Source organism: Acinonyx jubatus, chromosome B4 (assembly GCF_027475565.1).
Source record: "Acinonyx jubatus isolate Ajub_Pintada_27869175 chromosome B4, VMU_Ajub_asm_v1.0, whole genome shotgun sequence".
Taxonomy (NCBI): Eukaryota; Metazoa; Chordata; class Mammalia; order Carnivora; family Felidae; genus Acinonyx; species Acinonyx jubatus.
The window spans coordinates 134,745,226-134,764,884 of NC_069387.1; the positions used below are offsets into that span (position 1 = coordinate 134,745,226).

General features: G+C 63.5%; 1 protein-coding gene across 15 annotated transcripts in view; it reads left to right on the forward strand.

The window, feature by feature from the left end:
• Positions 1 to 19,659, forward strand: part of PRR5 (proline rich 5) — a 50,841-nt gene that overhangs the window by 20,580 nt on the left and 10,602 nt on the right. For 2 of the 15 annotated variants that reach the window (XM_053199494.1, XM_053199493.1), the window contains exons 2-5: positions 2,899 to 3,021; positions 11,893 to 11,973; positions 17,967 to 18,015; positions 19,446 to 19,503. In XM_053199494.1, the coding sequence (XP_053055469.1) occupies positions 2,909 to 3,021; positions 11,893 to 11,973; positions 17,967 to 18,015; positions 19,446 to 19,503 (301 nt within the window). In that variant the 5' untranslated portion in view covers positions 2,899 to 2,908. The other 13 variants (XM_053199498.1, XM_053199492.1, XM_027070499.2 and 10 more) reach the window with 13 other exon arrangements.

The following is a 19,659-nucleotide window of genomic DNA, read 5'->3' on the forward strand; positions in this document are numbered from 1 at the left end:
AGCCCCAGCCCCACCCCCCATATCCTGGGGGGTAAGTCACCTGCCGGGACACCAAGGCAGCCACACCTTCCCCTGACTCGTCACCACACCCTTGCTCCGGGCTATTGGGTGTAGACAGATTTTACAAAGGTCTGCAGCCTGTCGGGGGCTGGTACAGCCACAGCTAATTCCCGAACACGGGCTGCGGGACTCCTGATGGCTTTCAAGGGCCATCCCCGGGATTTCTGGCTGGCCATTTCTCCCAGGGCCCTGCTCTCCACCGCCGCTCCCGAGACCCCCTCCCGGCCCCTCCTCTCCTCCCCTCCTCCTGCCTCCCACACGCGCTGCCCTTACCCATCTGTCACCCATTGCCCCTGTAATTTCTCATCCAGAAGGGCCCGCCTCCCTCCCACCTTCAGCCCGCCAGCGCGAGTCCGGGTTCTTCTCCACTGGTAGTTACTCCATTCAACCAAATACATCCTGCATCCCTACTGTGCGCTGGGCTTGGGAATGCAGTGCTGAGCCAGGTGTTACAGTCCCTGCCCTCCTGGCTCCAGGCAACAGGATGGAAAAGTCACCAAATGACCGGAGGGCAACCCCAGAGCCTAACCCGGGGTGAAGGCAGCTGGAGAAGGGAGTGGGGGGGGGGGGGAATGGCTGGCACTGGAAGACGAGTCTGCTTCCTGGCCTGGGGAGGTAGCGGAGGGGGTGGAGGGAGCCTACAGGGTCCACAGGTGTTTCTAAAGGGGTGAGAGACCATGTGACTGGGTACAGGGGAGGAAGGGGCAAGCTCAGTCCCTCCTGGCCTGTCACTTCTCACCAGGTCATTCAGGTCTCAGCCTGGGGTGGTGAGCTCTGCAGGGGTCCACGGTCTCCGGTCTCCACTCCGTGGATCTTGAGCTCAGGGCCAGGGAGTCTGTCGGTCATGACTCTGCCTCCCTAGGATGAGGGTAATGTCTGGCAAATAGCAGGTGCTCAGGAAATGCCGACTGATTTTAACTGGGCAATGTACCCTTGCGAGGTTCTCTCACACTCCACACGGGGCTTTCTTGGCCCTTGAAGCCACTGCTTGGCCTGACCTTGGCAAACCATCCGGCCTGGGTCATCTGGGTCATTCGGCAGAAAGAGCCCCAGCTTTGGGGGCTGAGCCAGGCCCTGCCACTGCCTCCTGCAGGCTGATTCCTGTCTCTACACTGCATCAGACTGAATTGGCTGGCCCCCATCCATGGGATGGAAGGAACCCCTTTCTCAGGGGGCGCAGGGGGCACAGGGGGAAGATGCTTGGGTTCTGCCATCGAGGGGAAGCAGGAGATGTGCACACCGGGCATAAGGGACGCAGTGGCCTCTGGGCCTCAGTTCCCTCTTCTGTACAACATGGTGGGGGGCTCTGAGCATCCCTCACCTACTGAGCCCCTCTGAGGATCAGCCCCCCTTTCTCCCCACTGATTTACAAAGGAAGCGCTTATGGAAAGACATGGGGCAGGGGTTGTGGTATCACCAGAACGTGCTCAGCACAGGCACGGCCCCAGGAAAGGCCCAGGATGTAGGATGAGAGCAGCGACGCGGTCGTGCCCTGTTTGATTGGGGGTGCAGGGGGAGGTAGGGGGGGCGCATGCCGGTGCCGCGTGCTTAGGAGACCCGGCCTGGCCCAGCTTCGCCATTTGCTGACTGTATGACATCGGGCAGGTTATTTCACCCCCTGGGGCCTCATCTCCTCAACTGGGAAATGGGGCGAAATTAAAACTAGACCGAGAATTCCTGCCTCACAGAGGGCGACCGGCCTGAGACCAAGCATCGAAAAGTGCTGTGTAAAGCATGGGGAGCACGGAGGCGGTGCCTTCCCTTCACTGGGGTCCCTCTCCCCAGCCGCAGAGGCTTGGGGGACCCACTTGTTTTCACCACCCCAGATACCCACGCGGCGGGGGCAGCAACAGCGTTGCCGGTTTCCTGGAGAGGCCACGCCTGACTCCCCCAGCCCCCAACCTGGCAACCCCGCCAGGTCAGAGGGCGATTAGGGTAGTCAGGCCCGGTGGGGTGGGGTCCTGGCCACGGAGCCCGAGGGGGCTGAAAATCTCCGCCAGGTGTTCGTGAGAACCTGGGAGGAGTCTGTGTCCACGTGGCAGGGTCTTGAGGGATGTGTGTGGGCACAGCCTTTGTGGGGAGGGATGGCAGGGCGGTGGTGACTTTGGGCGAGGCATTGGCAAAGGGGGTCTGGTCGGAGCGGTGTGTGTGTGTGTGCGTGTGTGTGTGTGTGCGCGCGCGCGCGCGCGCGCGTGCGTGCGTGTGTGGCCGCAGTGGCCGGCTCAGGGCCGACGCTTGGGTTGGGTCGTGCGTCCCATGGGTGTTGGTTTCCTGTGAGCACACGTGGCCCTCGGAAGACGAGGGGTCCAAGCACGACCCGGAAGGGCACACAAAGGGGGCGTCGGGAGGCTGCGGCCACCGAGGCGCGGGGCCCCGTCCCCGCTACGTGGCCACGCCCCTCCCGGCCCGCCTCTGCACACGCCCCCTCGCCTGAGGCACCGCCTCGTCCCCGCCCCCTGCCCTGCTCCGCCCCCCGGGCCCGCCCCTGCTCCGCCCCGCCCCGAACCCCGCCCCCTCCGGCGCGGCCCCGCCCCCGGCCCCGCCCCCGCCCTCCGTTTGCGCCGGGTCCGCGCTGCCGGCCGCGCTCCTGGCGCTCCACGCTGCGGCCGCTCCCAGCAATGATTAACCCGGCGGGCCGGCCGGCGCGGGGCCCGGGGCGGAGGCGCGGGACCGGGGCGGGAGCCCCGAGGGCCGCTCAGCTTCCTGCTCTCGCCCAAGTTTCCTCGTAGAGGGCGCAGTGCCGGCCGGGGCCCGCGGCGCGGCGTGGCGCAGGGCGCGGCGCCGGGCGCGCGTGGGCGCGGAGCGGGCCGCCGGGGTCACCATGAGGACTCTCCGCAGGTTGAAGTTCATGAGTTCGCCCAGCCTCAGTGACCTGGGCAAGAGAGAGCCGGCCGCCGCCGCCGCCGCGGACGAGCGGGGCACGCAGCAGCGCCGGGCCTGCGCCAACGCCACCTGGAACAGGTAAGGCCGCGCCCTCCCGGGCCGCCCGCCGGGCCCGGGGCCCCCGAGCCCCGGGCGGACAGGGAGCCCTTGATCCGGCCCGCGGGCGAGGAGCGGCGCCTTCAGCACCGCGGCGCTTAACAGCTCGCCGAGAACTTGCTCCGCCGGAGTTGTGCGGGCCGGGAGGGAAGTTTAGTGCAACGTGTTTCTAGAACGGAGGGACCAGACCGCGACCTCGGGGCTCGTCCCGAAGCGCCCAGCTGGTGGGCGACCGGGTCGGTCTGGCGCCCGCGTGCTTGCCTCTCCCACCCGGGGTCTTCCCACGTCGCCGCTCCGTGGCTCATGGCAATCCGAGAGGTAAATAGAGCAGGAAGTATTTTTCCCATTTCTCGGATGAGCAAATGAGCCTCAAGGGCGCCGTGGGTGGGTGGCCGCCGCGCTTCCTGTCCCGGAGTAAAGGTCCCTTTGGTCGGAGGGGGGTGGGCGGGCAGTTTCCCCCGAGCGGCCCCTGGTCCTCCCAGCTGTCTGCAGGGAGGCAGCAGCTGCCAGGCATTCCTCAGACGACCCTCCCCCTCCCCGGGGGCCGTTCCCAGACGAGCAGGGGCGTGGGAAGTACCCCCACCCCCAAGCTTTGTTTGAAGAGCAGGGCTGGGATCCGGAAAAGAGATGGTTTATTTAGTGGGATTCCCCAGCGTGTCTGCTCCTGAGCCCCTTTCAAAGTAGACGTTTCCACGGAAAGGAAAAGGGAGGGGAGGGGAAGGGGGGGGCGTGGATGCGGGCAGTGAAGTGTGGCCAGATGCACCCGCTGGCTGTGGTCTTGGCCCCCAGGACCCCGGCCCTCAGTGTGGACACACGTTCATTCCGTTGATCCGGAACTTCTTGAACACCTTAGTGGGCACAGGGCCGCCAGCCTAAGAGCCTTGTCTGTGCACTGGGTGGGACACCATTGTCCACGTGCTTGTCTTCTGTCCCCTACCAAGTTGCAAACTGCCTGGAGCCGCGTTTGCCTCAGTTTCCCTAGCTGTCAGCGGGCATGTGCCTGTGCATTCCTCCTTACAGGGCTGGTGGGGAGACTGCGAAAGAAGGACTCTCATTGGGGAATCTCACTGACGCAATGACTTCGCTATGTGATGAGTTGTTTTCTTCTCTCTCAGAGTTAGGGAGAGAGATGCAGCTGTCCTCCTCATTCCTCTGCTTTGGTTTAGAGGGAGGAGCCAGACAGACTTAGTTCAGTTCCCAGCTCTGCCTCTTCCCTGCTGTGTGGCCTTGAGCAAGTCACTTAACCTCTCTGGTCCTTGATTTCCATATCCATCAAATGGGCTAGTAAGGGTGTCCACCTCACAGGGCTGTTGTAGGGATTTAGTGCAAAGACACCTATTAAAACCCTCTACACAGCGCCCAGCACATAGTAGGTACTCTGTAATTCATGTCTCAAGCCCAGGCACATGTTGGGGTGGGTTTGTAAGGAGAGGTTGGGGGGGGGGAGGGTTGCTCAGGAGCCTGCTGGTTCCTGAGCACTCACCAACCAGCAGCTTTGTGAGCTCCTCTCCCCCAGCTGGGGTCTCCTGCTGCCACCCTCTACTCCTACTATGCGCCAGGCCCCTTCGTGTCCCTTAGCTCACTTTGCCCAGCGAGGGAGTTACTTCTGTCACCTCCCCCACTTTAGAGGTGCAGAGGGGGACCCAGAGCACCCGGCCGACCTGTCCATGTCACAGTCACCCATGTAGGACATGGCAGAACCGGAGCCCCTGCTCTCTCCTCCCCAGGCAGAGGGGAGACTGAGCCAAGGGCAGGCAAAAACACCTTCCTCTGCCGGGTCCCTGAGCAGGAGCGGTGGAGGGCAGGGGTCCTCTCTGGTCTCTGCCTGCCTGCCCGCCCCTGGCTGCTCCCTGCAGAGCCCTCGGGACCACGGCCTCACGCAAGACAGCTCTGTCAGTCTCCGGGGCCTGCCTCGCTGAGCTGTGGATTCTTCATTTGGAGCCCAGGGTGCGCCCCCTTTTATCTGTGCGACCGTGCTAGTCTCACAGGGCTGCTGAAACACATTGCCGGCAGCTGGGTGGCTGAGATCAACAGAGACCTGGTCTCCCGGGGTTCCAGAGGCAGAAGTCCAAAAGGAAGGCGGCGTTAGGACCATGCCCCCTCCAGAGACTCTAGGGGAGTATCGTGCCTCTTCCAGCTCCCGGTGGTTTCTTGGCTTGTGGCCGTCTGCCTCCCCCTCCACGTGGTCTCTCCTGGGTCTCTGTGGCCGGATCCTCCCCCTCCTTTCTCGTATAAGCACACCCGTCATTGGTTGTAGGGCCACCCCTAACCCGGGATGATGGTTTCTCAAGATCCTTAACGAATCTGCGAAGACCCTGTTTCCAGGAGACTTGGATTTCTAGGGGATGCTGTTCAACCCACTGCAGGGGCCCTGGGCACATCCCCTGAATTTCCTGCGGCCCCTTCCTCATCTCGACACGGGGCGAAAATACACAGCTCGCTCTCGTGAGAGCGGAATCCACGCGTTCATTTAACCATCCATTCGTTCGTTCGCTCGCTCCCTGGCCCTGAGCTGCTCGGGGGGCGTAGAGTCAGCAGAGAAACAGCAGCGTCCTGAGCTTGGACGAGGTGGAGGGAGTTAGGAAGGAAACGGGGACGCAAGTAAAGGACTGAGGTCGCCGCAGGTCGTGTTTAGTGCCGGGGAGAAGATAACCGGGGGGACGGTACGTGCTGACCGCGCAGCTGGCCGGCCGCATTTCATTCTTGCGTCTGGAACGTCGATGCCATAGCGGTGCAGGGGAGGTTTGAGTGAGGGGTGGGCGGTGGCCGGCCTGGAACCATCCAAGGTGTTTTCTGAGCACCTGCTTCTTTACGGGCGGGTTTGTCCTTCGAGCCAAGCCGAGTGCGGGGCTGCAGGCAGGTGCATGTGTACAGCACGGTCAGGGTGGGGGCCTCGGAGGGCTTACCTGCCGCCCCCACCTGGAGTCCCCCTCCCCCCCTGCCCCCCGCTTCCTCGAGGGCCGGGACATGGCAGGCCGTGTCCCGCTCTGTCCACGCGTTCCCCTGGCCAGCCCCAGTTAGCTCCTCACTGCCTCTGGACCCCATGCAGGCGTGGGGTCTCTAGCTCCATGAAGGTCATGCCCTTGAGCTGAGGGGCCATCCGAGGGGCGAGAGGGAGCTCCCCAAACCTTGGCCCTAAAGGCCTCCCCAGCACAGGTCCCCTGTGCATGCATTTGGGCCAAAGGGTGTAATCCGTCAGGGAGTTCGCTATTCCTTGCCAGGCCTGGATCTTCCCGAATGCTTGAGGTCTAGAGCGCCCAGTGCCCACCCCACCTGCTCAGTGTGGGAGGGGAGGCCACAAGCAGGGCAGAGCGTGTGCCCCTGTGGTGCCAGGCACAATGCCTGCGTGTGATACTCACTCCCCATCATCTCCCTCCAAGGCTGGGATAATTGTCTTCAGCTTACAGATAGGGAAACTGAGGCGGGGGGGGTACTTGCTCAAGATCCCGGGGGGGGGGGGCTTGGCGGGGGCGAGGGGGGGGGCCTGCCCCAGGGGTGGCTTGAGGTCACTGCCCAGGGACCAAGAAAGGTGGGTGACGGCGTGTCGGGGCAGAAGCGGGGATCCAACCTGGGGCCGACTCCGAAGTCTGCGTTTCTGCCGACACCTCAGGGGGTCTCTGAGGGGCCACGGGAGGCTGGCTGAAGGCTCCAGGGTGATCAGTTGGTTGGGAGTGGGGGCCGGAGGCTGCTGAGGGCCTGTGCTTGGCTCCCCTACCCGGCCCCTCCCTGTTCGCTCTGGGTCCTGAGCCTCCCACCCGCCCCAAGGCAGCCTGGGTATGGTCAGCAAAGCAATGGCCCCCCCAAACATGTCAACACCCTGGCCCCCCAGAACCTGTGCATGTGGTAGCTTACGGAAGGAACTTCGCAGGTGTGACCGAGTTAAGGATCTCGAGATGGGGGTCCAGTGTCGTCTCGAGGGTCTTCGCAAGAGGGAGGCACAGGGGGGCGGTGTCAGGGAAGGAGGTGGCGGGGTGGAATCAGGGAGACCGAAGGCGCCACGCGGCCGGCCGTGAGGACGGAGAAAGGAGGCCGGGCCGAAGAGCGTGGGCACCTCTAGAAACTGGGCAGGGCCCGGAGACAGACTCTCCCTGGAGCCAGTCACACCAACACCTTGATTTCAGCCCCATGAAACTGATTTAGGACTTCTGGCCTTCGCAAACCTAAGAACACACATCTGGGTTGTTGTGAGCCACTGTGTTTGTGGCATGCGTGACGCTCACCCCCCCCACCCCCCACCCCCCGCCACGTGCTCTGGGTCATCATTTCTCCCTCCCACCAGCCCGGGCTCGGGCCGGCTGCAGCCCTCCCCAGCACGGCATCCCGCACCCGCCTCGCCGCTGCGAAGGGCGGTGTGAAGTCCAGGCAGGTGTTCGAGGACGTGGGCACTCCACTGTCCCCTCTGTGGTCAGGACCAGTGGGTCAGGGCCCTTGCCGGGTGCCCAGGGAGGAGCAGAGGTGGCCTTGGGTCCCTCCTGCTCAGCCAGGAACCCTGTTAGGGGTTGGGGGGGGGGGGAGCAGCATGTGAATCAGCCGGGTGGACTGAAACTGGGATGTGAGCGACACCTGTTTGCTGAGGGGCAGAGGAAGCTGGCACAGGGCTGGAAGGGGCACCATCACCCCCATTTTCCAGAGGGTCCGCTCGGGGCCTGGCCTGGGGGCAGGGTTGGATTCCAAGTCACCTGCCTCCTTTGCCTTTCACCTGGACGTGTGGAGGAGGCCGTGGGCACTGCGCCTAGAGCGGCTAGAACAGCCAGGAGGCCGGGCTGGGCGTGACTCCCGGGGTACTGACGAGGACATTGGGGCTCCATCTGGTTGCCCTTGGAGGGACAGGGCAGAGGGAGGACCAGAGCCCAGCTGTCGGGGGGGTGGCAGGAGGAGCCTGGGGGCCCCATGGGGACCCAGTGGAGCCCAGCTCACCTGCCCTTCATCACTTACTCGACCATCCCTTCCCACGGAGCCCGTGAGATGCACCAGGCCTGACACCATTGGGAGGGGCCCAAGGAGGTGGCCACCCCGCTCAGGGTCTGGGGTGGCCTTCTGGGGGCACCTGCCCTCCTCTCTGTGTCCTCTGAGGTCTCCGGTGTCCAAATCAGGGTAGGCACCGGAGAAGGACAGGGCTCGGCCTCCAGGGCACCAGGGAGGCACATCGGCCTGACCGACCAGAAGCCTGGCTTTAGGTGGGTCCAGATCCACTCACTCTCTGCTGGGGCTTCCCGTATGGGCAGGTGGGCCGCACTAAGAAAGGTGATGGCGGGCCAGAGAACCAGCCACCGGGGCCCCTTCGGCCTGCAGCCCCACACGGGCACCAGCCCAAGCCAGGGTGGCCCCGGGCAAGTGCCCCCGGGAGCCCTACAGCCAGCCTTTCCTCTCCCGGCTTGGCTGTGCCCCGCCCTCTTCCTGGGCCGTGTGGTCCAGGCCAGCCCTGGTGACAGCAGGTCTCAGCACTGCCCAGGATGCCCCGAAGCCTCACTGGGGGGTCTCGCGCCTTCTCCCCTTCACCCCGTACACACCCAGTGCCCAGGCAAGAGATGCCGGGACTTGGCCCTGCCCTCCTGTCCTCGTGCACTGGGGAGGGGGACACGCTCCGTGAGGGACTGCCCGGCTGAGGGGAGGCCATGGGTCAGCTCCACTCAGGCCTCCCCCGAAAGTGCTCTCGGAGGCCACCTGTGGTTTCCTTGGGACCGTTTGCCAGGGCCCGAGGCTGGGCCGGCCCACCCCTGGTCCGGAGGCCCCAGACCGGGGTGCCTGGGGTTTCACTTCTATTTTTGGGGAGACGGTAAGTCACGTGAGGCCCTCTCGCCCCCCCACCCTTCCCCTCCCCGAGTGGCTCACAGCAAGACTTTTGGTTTGCCCAACTTGGAGTGCGCAAAGGAATGGGATCTCAGGCCACAGCTGGAGGGAGCAGGGCGCTGCCTGTGTGCGTCCCCGTGTGGGCAGGGGCCGGGCGGGAGGCGGTTTCCCAGCCACCCAGTGCCGCGCTGCGTGTTGGAGCCTCGGTGTTTCCTTCCGTAGCCTGGGTGTGACAGCTCACCCCGTGCGGTGGTTATAGAAGGCAGAGATAGAGAGAAACCACAGAGCAGATGCTGAGCGGTGGTGGGTCTGGGGGACACGCCCCTCCCCGGAGTCACTGCTGAAGAATCCCACGGGCAGGTCAGGTCGCAGTTAGGAATCCACTGTGTGGATGGGGAAGCCGGGGGCCCAGGTGGCCTGGGTTCACGGGATGGGGGAGGGGTGGGAGAGCTCGAGGGCGACCCCTGGGCTGGGCGGGGTGCTGCTCAGATACAGGCCTTGGGAGAGTCAAGGGAGGTGATAAACTCCCTCGCTGACAGGTCCTCGCTGGCCAAGGCTCCCCCTGCAGCCCCAGCGCGGGCCTGGGGGTCGGGGACCAGGGCTACATAGTAAAGCAGAAGACCTCCCCTCTCCTCAAAGAAGGCCGAGGTCAACTTTTTCTCCAGCGCGGGGTGAGGAAGGAAGGAAGGACGGGACTCGGGGGCCAGGGGAGGGGGTGAGGTCTGCGGGGGCGGGTGGGCGGGACGGCAAGGACAAAGGCCCTGAGGCAGGAGGGGGTGATGCATGTGACACAGGTGTAGGGTCACCCCTGGGCTGGGGTCCCTCCGGAAGGCTGACCGGAAGAGGAGGAGGGCCACGGGCAGGCCGCCAGGAGCAGGTCTGTGCGATGAGCCGCCCAGGGCTCGGCCTGCACCGGCTTCCTCCCACCTTGGGGCCTCCGTTCTTGGTCACCTCTGCCTGAGGGCGGCCCGGCCCCGCAGCAGCCCCCACAGGGCCAGAAGTGAACTTGCAGCTGTAGGGACTTCAGTGTGGCTGCTGGAGGACCACTGGCTTCCTGGCGGGCTTTTATCTCTTTGGGTTGTAGATGGGGAGCAGCCTTACGGTGACACAGTGGCAGGGCCGGGGCCAGCGGGGACTTCTAACAGAGGCGAGCGCGGTCCGGGCCCCACCCACACCCTGAGGCTCTGGCCAGGCATTTCTTCCTCACGGCAGCCCAGGGGGTGGGGGTCAGGCACACTCGTGACCCCCTTTCAGAGACGGGAAACTGAAGTTGGAGGACACGTGTCTCAGACACACGAGTACGTGGCATTCCGACGCCAGGCCTGGGGTAGTTGGGCATCCCAGGTCATGTGACTGGTGTCCCTCCCCGTCTCTGCGAGCACTTGCTGAGAAGCTGGTAACTCCTGGTGGGCACGGCCCCTTCGCGCCCCAGCCCTGCCCAGACCGGGCTCTTTGTGGGGAGGCTGCATGGAGAGAGGGAGCAGCTATCGGGTGGGGAGCTCTGTGCCCGCCCGCAGGGGACTTGGCCTCTATGAGCCTCTGTCTCCCCATCTGGGATGTGGGGGGCCAGTCCACATTCCCAGGACAGGTAGAGCTAACGAAGACAGACAGGCATCGGGAGCTTCGTGGCTGCTGCCCGATCCGTGATGGGAGTGGCAGCGTGGGTCCAGCCGTCCTCTCTGCCCTGAGAACCACAGCAGCAGGTCTGTGAGCTTTATGACAGTGACTGGGTCCTAGGTGGAGGGGGGTGGAGCCACCCACACCCGGTTCCCGTGGAGGGGGCAGGGGGGCAGTGCTAACAGGAAAGTGAATCAGGAAGGTTGCAGAACGGGAGTCTTCATGGGAAAGGCGGGAGGGCTTCTTGGAGGCAGTGGCTTCTGAGCTGGGTCTTTAATATGAATGGTTGCTTGCCTCATAGACAGGGGGGCGAAGGGCCTTCCAGGAGAAAGGGCAGTGGGTGCAGAGACCCGGAGGTGTGGCAGCCTCCGGCAGGTCCAGAACTCTGAGGCTTGAGTGTAGGATGCCCCGGAATGCAGGGAGGGGGCATTCCTGACGAGCCTTGAATGCCGTGTCCAGGCCTTGGGCTGTATCTTGAGGACAGTGGAGGCCTCACAAGACCCTGATCAGGGAGGTGACTCCCTGACTTGGGGCAGTAGGGAGGCAGGGCCGGTGTAATAGGTCCAGGCACGCAGGGAGGGGCCCTGGCTTGAAGGGAGGGGAGGGGTGCTGTGGAGATCCAGGTGATAGAAAGGGATCAGACTTCAGGATAGATTGGCTTTGGAGGACGAGGGATAGTCAAGGATAAATTTTCACCAGATGTTTACCAGCTTCTCCTTCGAGCCGGGTGCTGGGTATATAGAGGCGAGTCACGAACAACGCAGGACCCTGGGCTCTAGGGCTTTGTAGATGATGGTGGCAACAAGTTGATCAAATCACACATAAACGTGTGGTTACACACGGACAAGTGCCGTGAAAACTGGCAACAACACGTGATCTAAAGGAGGTAAATGTGAAGTGGGGGAGAAGCAGCCAGCAGAAAGGGCGTGTACAAAGGCCCTGGGGCCGGAGGCAGCTTCCCCATCCCCAGCGGGACAGATCACGTGAGCGTCCAGTGCTCAGGGATGCCAGGAGCCGGGAGGGGGCACCGGGAAACCCACAGTGAGCGCCAGGCTTGGACGCATCAGAGGGTGGGACTGGTGATCAAAGGGTGTGCCCGGGAATAGAGGGTTCGAGAACACAGGAAGGGGAGCAGAGTGTGGGCAGGCTACACGAGACATCCTGGGGAGGTGACTGGGAGGTGCCTTGGTGACTCAGGCCCAGGGATCTGGGGAGGCGGGGGCTAGGGCTCGACCCCAGGAGTGAGATGGGAACGGAGGCTGTGGTGTGGACAGGGTCCCAGGAGGACAGCCTTGTAAAAGCCAGCACCTGCTTCTGACCGGGCCCTTTGCTGTCCCGGGCGCAGAGCAGGGTGGGCTGCTGGGAGGAGGCAAGGCAGAAGGGAGGCCTGGGAAGGCGGGGAGGGGGTCTCGGGGCCCCGATGACACCTCTTTCTTCCACCTGCAGCATCCACAACGGGGTCATTGCTGTCTTCCAGCGCAAGGGGCTGCCCGACCAGGAGCTTTTCAGCCTCAACGAAGGCGTCCGGTGAGTGGCCCCGTGTCCCGTCCTGGGCCTGTGAGCGGCGGGGAGGCCGCGGCCACACCCTGGTCCCCCAGCCACACCTGAGATGCCACCCTGAAAGCCACGGTGGGCAGTGACCCCTGGGCCACCGTGTGCGCCTTGACTACGGGCCCTGGTCGTGTGGCTTTTGAGCCCGCTGGACCTTCACCCCCACCCGTCCTGAGGGCTTTCTCTTCGGGGGAAGCAGGGTGGGACTTGGACAGCGGCTCAAGAGAACGCCCACATGCCCCGCTGGTTCTGAACATCACGAAGGATATTATCCTGTTAAAGAGGAAGGACCCACCTGTCTAATGACGGGAGTGTCGTTCCCGGAAAGGCAGTTACCCGGCCGAACGCCCCTCATTTCCTGTGAATGGCCAACCAGCGAGCACTGGTGAGGGAGCCCGAGACAGACCAGCCGCTCAGAGCTGCCGCTGTGGGCCGGACACCATCGTCACTTGCGGGGGATCCGCAAGGCCAGCCGCGTGCGTCCTGCTTTGTGATGGAGGAGGCTGAAGCTCAGAGAGGTCAAGAGACTTGCCCAGGGTCACACAGCTGCTCAGGGAGGCATTTCCTACCGCTGTGCCCTTCCCTTCCCTTCCCGCCCTGTCCCCGTGCCACCCTGTCCCCGTGCCAGCGTCTGGGAAGAATAGGCAGCCCAGGTCTTCATCGGCCCAAGGTGGGAATGAGGGACGATAGGGACAGGGATCGTTCGTGTACAGAGCACCCCAGCTGAGTGGCAGGGCTGAGGGGACCCTTACAGAGAGGGAAACTGAGGCCCAGGGAGGGGAAGGAGCAGCCGAAGTCACAGAGTAGGGGCTTGTTGCCTCTCCTGGGCCCCGTCCGTGTGACCCGGCCAGGGGCTCATCTGGCTGCTACGGGTGGGGCCCCAGGAGCCCGTGTTCCTCACCACGCCCCACCCCCCCCCCCTTAAGGAAACAGGAGTTCGTAGGAAGCCTGAGGAATCTGCTGGATGTCTAAACAACAAAGCAAGGGGAGATATTTCTAAATCCAGGAACAAGCCAGCCAGCGAAGGCCCCCAGCACGTCCTTGCCCCCCCCAGTGGCCTAGACAGTGGTCACGATTATCTGGCTCTCTGTTGCCTCCGCCTCCCCACACAGGGACTGTACCTCCAGAGCATGCGTCCCTGAGCCCAGCCCTTGGGGGCTGTCCCAGAGCAGGCGGCCTCTCGAGGGAGGTGGGGGGAACAGACAAGTCCCCCAGGGCCCTAGGCTCCCCTCTCCAGCCCCAGAACCCTTACTGAGGCAGCCCTGAGGGGTGGGCACTTTCTCGTCTGCATTTTCCAGATGAGGAAACTGAGGCACAGAGATCGCAGGTTGCTCGTGCTCACGGGGCTGGTCAGTGGAGCGGAGACTCAGGTCCCTGACCCCAGGGCCTGTGGGTCCCTCGGGCCTGCCCCCCTGCCCGCCCCACCCCCATCTCTTCCTTTTCTCCGTCACGTGGCCACATTAAGTCAAGTGAATTTAATTATGCGTGATATCCGTCGCCGGTCATTAGCTTTGATCTCAGGAGAGAGCCCTGTGACGGGAACCATTGATCGTACCGTCACCTGAACGTCCGCCTCGGTTCTCGTGGCTGGGAGTGAGATTGGGGTCGAGGGGGGCAGGGGGCGCGGGCATTCCCCGGCTGTGCCCAGGCATGGCCAAGTCCAGAGACGGTGAATAGTAACAAGACTCTGATGTCTGGCCGTGACCGTTTCTTCCCTGTTTTTTACATATGTACATATATATATATATTTTTTTTTGACATGTCATTCCCTTTTTTTTAATGTTTTTATTTTTGAGACAGAGAGAGACAGAGCGTGAGCGGGGGAGGGGCAGAGAGAGAGGGAGACACAGAATCGGAAGCAGGCTCCAGGCTGCGAGCCGTCAGCACAGAGCCCGACGCGGGGCTCGAACCCACGAACCGCGAGATCGTGCCCTGAGCTGAAGTCGGATGCTCAACCGACTGAGCCACCCAGGCACCCCTATTTATTTTTATTTTAATGTTTATTTATATTTGAGACAGTGAGAGACAGAGCATGAGTGGGGGAGGGGCAGAGAGAGGGAGACACAGAATCGGAAGCAGGCTCCAGGCTGCGAGCCGTCAGCACAGAGCCCGACGCGGGGCTCAAACTCACGGACCGCGAGATCATGCCCTGAGCTGAAGTCGGACGCTCACCTGACTGAGCCACCCAGGCGCCCCGACATATCATTCACTTTTTAAAAATGCACAGTTGAGTGGTTTTTAGCATATTCACGGAGTGGTGCAACCCTCACCCCTGTGTCATTCCAGAACGTTTTCATCACCCCCGCCCCCCCGGCCCCTGGCAAATACCAGTCAAGTTTCCATCTCTATACCTTGGCCTTGGCCTGTCCCGGACGTTTCACGGAACGGAGTCGCGCAACGTGCGTGCGGCCTTTTGTGTCTGGCTCCTTCCGTGCAGCCTGGTACCTTCAGGGCTCGTCCCCGTCCGAGGCTGCCACTACGTCATTCCGTTCATGGCCGAGCAATACCCCCTGCTCGGGAAACCGCGCTCTGCTTGTCCGCTCACCACTGATAGATCCGTGGGTCGTGGCCACCTCTGGGTTGTCACGGACGGCGCCGCTCTGAACGCGCCGTGCAGGGTTTGGTGTGGACGTGCGTCTCCGCCTCTCCCCGGGGCGCACCTGGGCGCGGACGGCTGCATCGCGTCACTGCTGTGGTTTGAGGAGCCACCGGCCTCCCGCCGCGGCAGCCACACCAGCTTCCTTCCCGTGAGTTGCGTCTGAGGGCTCTGCTCCACCACCTTCTCCCGGGGGGGGGGGGTGGGGGGGGGGATCATTCTAACAGCGCTCGTCGGGTGGTGGGGGGGGAGTGCTGTCTTGTGGTTTGGGCTCCTATTTCCCCGATGACGCACGACAGGAACATCACGTGCCCGTTGGCCATTTGCGTATCATCTTGGGGGGAGATGTGTCCCCGCGTCCCTGGCCCATTTCTCAGTGGGATCGTTTATCTTTTTGTTGTTGAATCGCAGGAGTTCTTTATATATTCTGGATCTAGACCCTCGCCACGTACTGATTTGCACATCCGTGCCCCCATCAGTGAGATGTTCGCTCGTGTTCTTGGTAGTGACCTTGAAGCCCGCAGGTTTCATTTCGGCGGGGTCCGGGCCGCGGGTCTAGCCCTCGCTCTTCAGTGGTTCCTTTGACCGCCTTTCTCCTGAGGCCCCCCCAGCCGGACACGTTTTGCATGATAGTTTCTCCAGATAGAGAATAAGTCACTCTGGGTTGCAGAGGACTCGTGCTTAAGCACCCAGACCTCTTTTTACCCCACTTCGGATGGCATTGCCCCTGCAGGACTCGTGCAGCCCCTACTTTCCTTTTCTTAAGTGTTTATCTCTTTTGAGAGAGCGTGGGCACAGGGGAGGGTCTGAGAGAGAGAGAGAGAGAGAGAAAGAGAGAGAGAATCCCAAGTAGGCTCCTCACTGTCCGTGCAGAGCCCAGTGCGGAGCTCAGACCCACGAACCTCGAGATCACGGCCTGAGCTGAAATCAGGAGTCGGACGCTTAACCGACTGAGCCACCCCGGCGCCCCGCAGCCCCCCTTCTTACACAGTCAGGCCCCCGGTTGCCCTGGTTGTGCTCAGCTGTGCAAGGCCTCTTGCCCCAGGCCCAGCAACCCAGGCCGCTGTACATTCTGCATTCCTTGTGCCTGCCCTGACCCTGCAGCTCCTGCCAGGGTGACTGTCTGGGGCAGCCTCTCCCCCAACATTCGACGGAACAGCTACTGGTGTGCCTGGGGCCAGGGGGCTCGTGGAGTCCTGAGGGCCGTGCGGGAGCCTGTGGGCGCTTGTGGGAGGGAGCTCGGCCACCTGCTCTGGTCCCAAGAGGCCCTCCAGACCTGCAGATCATCTGGCCCAGCCCCAGCACCTGCACGAGGTCCCACTGGCCCTGCGGCTCCCAGGAGCCAGCAGACCTGTCTGGACAGGGTGGCCGTGGCCGCGGCCCCTCAGACGACACCCAGGCTGGTCCCCCTGCGGCGCCTTCCCCAAGTGGTGTCCCAGGGTGCAGAAGCCGCCCAGAGGCTCCCCTGTGGGTACAGGAGCAGCCTAACCAGCAGGCCCCACGGGACCTCACCACTTGCCCTCCCCCGGGCCTCAGTTTCCACATCTGTGGAATGGCCATGGTTCCCTTCGTCAGCAACCAGGAGAGGCGATGGGCACAAATTTGGGGACGCTCGGCCGGACGTGCCCTTGGGCTCATGTAGTGGGTCAGCAGCGGGGCAGAGGGTCTGCTCCGCCCTGAAGGAGACCATTCGTTTGTTCATTCATTCATTCATTCGTTCATTCATTCATTCATTCATTCATGTTCATACACACTTCCACCAGCGATGGGCCAGGGAGAGGGCGAAGAGGGCTTCACTGAGCACCTGCTGTATACATCAAGGGTGAGCCGTGCCCTCACTTGACAGCCTGGGCCCTCCTGCTCTACCTTCTGGCGTGTCCCAGGCCCCAGTGAGGGTCCTGGAGCTCAGTCGGGGGAGGGGCTATCTGAGAAGACTCAGCCCTGGGCCCAAAACAAGTCCCTCCCTCCTCACCCTTTGCTCCCTGGCCCTGCCCAGAGCGGCCCCTCGTGTCTTGCGTGTGGTGACCTTGAGACAGACACCGAGGCTGGACGTGGGGGGGTTCACACCAGGAGCTGAGGTCACATCTGGTCCTTGGAAACCCAGACAGCTGGGAGGAGGTGGAGGGGCTGGGGCTGAGGGCTGGCGACAGAGGGTCACCTGGCTTCACACGGGTCAGCACCCCGTCCCCTCGCTGTCCCGGCAGAGCTCAGCCTGCTGAGCGCCTCCGCTGCTAACTTTACAGCTACGCGGGGACGGCGTCGGGCTGTGACGTAGTGTGGGTCCCGTACTAAGAGAAGCTGCCCGCCAGGGGCGTGGGACAGGGCCCTGGGGCTGCCTTTGCTCTGAAAGGTAGGTTCCTCGTCCATCCTGTCCAGGGACGCCAGCCCCACCTCTCAGGCTGTTGAGAGCTTAGGTCTGTGCCTGGCCTGGCTGTGGCTCCCGGGAGCTGTCAGGAAACGTGTCCCTCCCTGTGCCCCCGGCCCCATCTCTGCTCCTCTGGATCCCGCCCGAGCCCCAGGCACCAGGGAGGACAGCCGGTCAGCTGCTGGGGTGCTAGCTACCCCCCACAAGCCACCTGTCCTCTGTGCGTCACTTAGCTCCCGGGCCCCACCCCCACTGGGGGGCAGCCAGCCCTGAGCCGGGGTCCCGTTTTCAGTTCCACTGGGAAGGTAGAATGTAGCCACCCCTAAAAGGCCTTTGAGGACCAGAGCACCTACTTAGGTGGGGGGGAGGCAGGCGAGTTCAGTGCCCCCCAGGCGTGCCCGCACATGTGCACACACAGCTACAAGGCCGAGAGGAGAGGTGAGGTTGAGCGTTGGGCCTACGGTTGCCATGTTCCAGGCTGTGCGTGGTGTGGAACGGGACGCCCGCCGTTCTCTCTGCCCCCAGAGCGGCTCAGTGAATTGTCAACGTATGTACAAAGGACGAGGTTTGGATCCTAAGTCGGTGTGTCCTGTGTGGCCTCGGACAAGTCCCTTGACCTCTCTGAGCCTCCTTTGCCTCACTTGTAAAAGGGAACCATAGTCAGCACCTACAGCGGGAGGAGAGAGTCCAGAGGGTGCGGGGCGGCGAGCTCCGGGGCCGGGCAGGCGGAAGAAGGGGTGAGCCGAGTGGTGGAGGCCCAGCACGGCCGGGGGGGTGGTCTCCCCGAGAACGTGAGAGGTGCTCGCCCTCCGGGGAGGCGTGGCAGGTGGCGGCGGGTGTGTAAAGAGCCACAGCTGAACGCCGTGGAGGCCTGAGGCCCACCGAGCCCCCGCAGGGCTGGGGCAGGTGGGACAGGCCGGCCTCCCGCTGCCCAGCCGGCCCCTTGTCCCCACCGCGTGGCCTCTGAGTCCTGCTGCCGCTCACTGTCGTGTCCCCTCCTGCCCGCAGGCAGCTGCTGAAGACGGAGCTGGGGTCCTTCTTCACGGAGTATCTGCAGGTGGGTGGTCTGTGCCCTCCAGGGGGCCGGGGGTGCTTTCCACGGTGGCCAGAAGGGCCGGGGTCACCTCCTCTCGGTGGGCGTGTGGAGCACGGGCTTTCCGGGGCTCTGCCGCCCCTTGACTCGGTTTCCCCATCTGTGCAGCGTGGATTGTCGTGAAGGTTAACGGCGACGGGCAGGTAAAGTATCAGCATTCGGGGTCGTTACGGGTTGTGCGCCTCCTGGAACACCGGCCTTGGGGGCGCCCAGACGTCCGCATTTGGGTCGCCGTGTGGCGTCAGCAACGCGAGGCCTCTGTGTCCCCGGCTGTGCCTCAGTTGACATCCGTGACACCTCATCTGGCCAACAAGCCTGCAGAGTCACGAACACATAGAACCGCCTGTCCAGGTCACCCAGCCAGGAGGGGCCTGCAGAGGGCCCCCCCTTCCCGTGGGTTCAGGGCTGCTCTTCTCATTGAACAGCTTTGCCGCGGCGTGATTCCCGTGCAGCGCCCCCGTTTAAAGCGTGCGGTTCGGGGTGGGGGGGCTCCTTGTCCTCCCCTCTGGTTCCAGAGCCTCCCCAGCGGAAGCCCCACATTTAAAAATAATTTCTTAACGCTTATTTATTTGTGTGGAGAGAGGGAGACGCAGCATCCCAAGCAGGCTCATCCCATCCGTGCAAAGCTCCCGACGTGGGGCTCAAACTCGCGAACCGCGAGATCGTGACCTGAGCCGAGGCCAAGAGTCGGACGCTTAACTGACTGAGCCCCCAGGCGCCCCAGGGGCCCCACGTTTCTAAACATCCTCCGTTCCCTGCTCCCCGCAGCCCCTGGCAGCAGCCGTCTGCTCTCTGTGCCAGAATGTTCCTATTCTGGAGAGTTCGTGTCAGTGGCCTTTCGAGCCTGCTGCTCCCGCGAGCACGGCCTTAGCGAGGGGCATCTGTGTTGCGTCCATTAGCGCCCTGCTCCTTTTTCCGGCCAAATAACATTCCACTGCGCGGAGACACCCCGTTTTGTTTGTCCTCCGTCCGTCGGTGACACTGGTTTCCACCTCCTGGCTGTTGGTGGTGCTGAGGCCACACGGTGTCGTTCTCGGCCAAGACCCCGGGGGCAGCGTGACCGCGTGCACCGCGCACTTTGGGCCTCAGGTCGCTGATGGCGCTTCACGCGCCAGGACGTCCGGCACGGGGGCCCCTCTTGCCCGAAAGGTCTTCCTTCGCCGTGGGATGTGAAGGCAGCCACCCGCCCAACTCGGCTTGTCTCTGAGGGGTCCCCGCGGCCACCTCCCGTCTGACCAGCCCCGACAGTTGTCACTGCCCTCCAGGGGCGGGTGGTGAGCTGACGTTCACCCTTGGGCCTCAGCTGTGGCTGGGGGACTCCCGGGGGCCTTGCCTGCCGGCCCCCGCCCCCCCCCCTCCAAAGCAGTGACGGCATCTCTGTGTGTGGCTTTCAGAACCAGCTGCTGACGAAAGGCATGGTGATCCTGCGGGACAAGATCCGCTTCTATGAGGGTGAGTCTGGCGGCCCCGTGGCGGGGACCGGGCGCCCGGCCACCCTCCCGGCTGGTGTGGCCGCTGGGCAGCGTGACGTCGCCGGCCTTTTCTGTGCCCCCCGGGCTCTGGGTGGGAGGGCAGGAGAGGCGGGAAGGCCACCTCTGACCCCAGGAG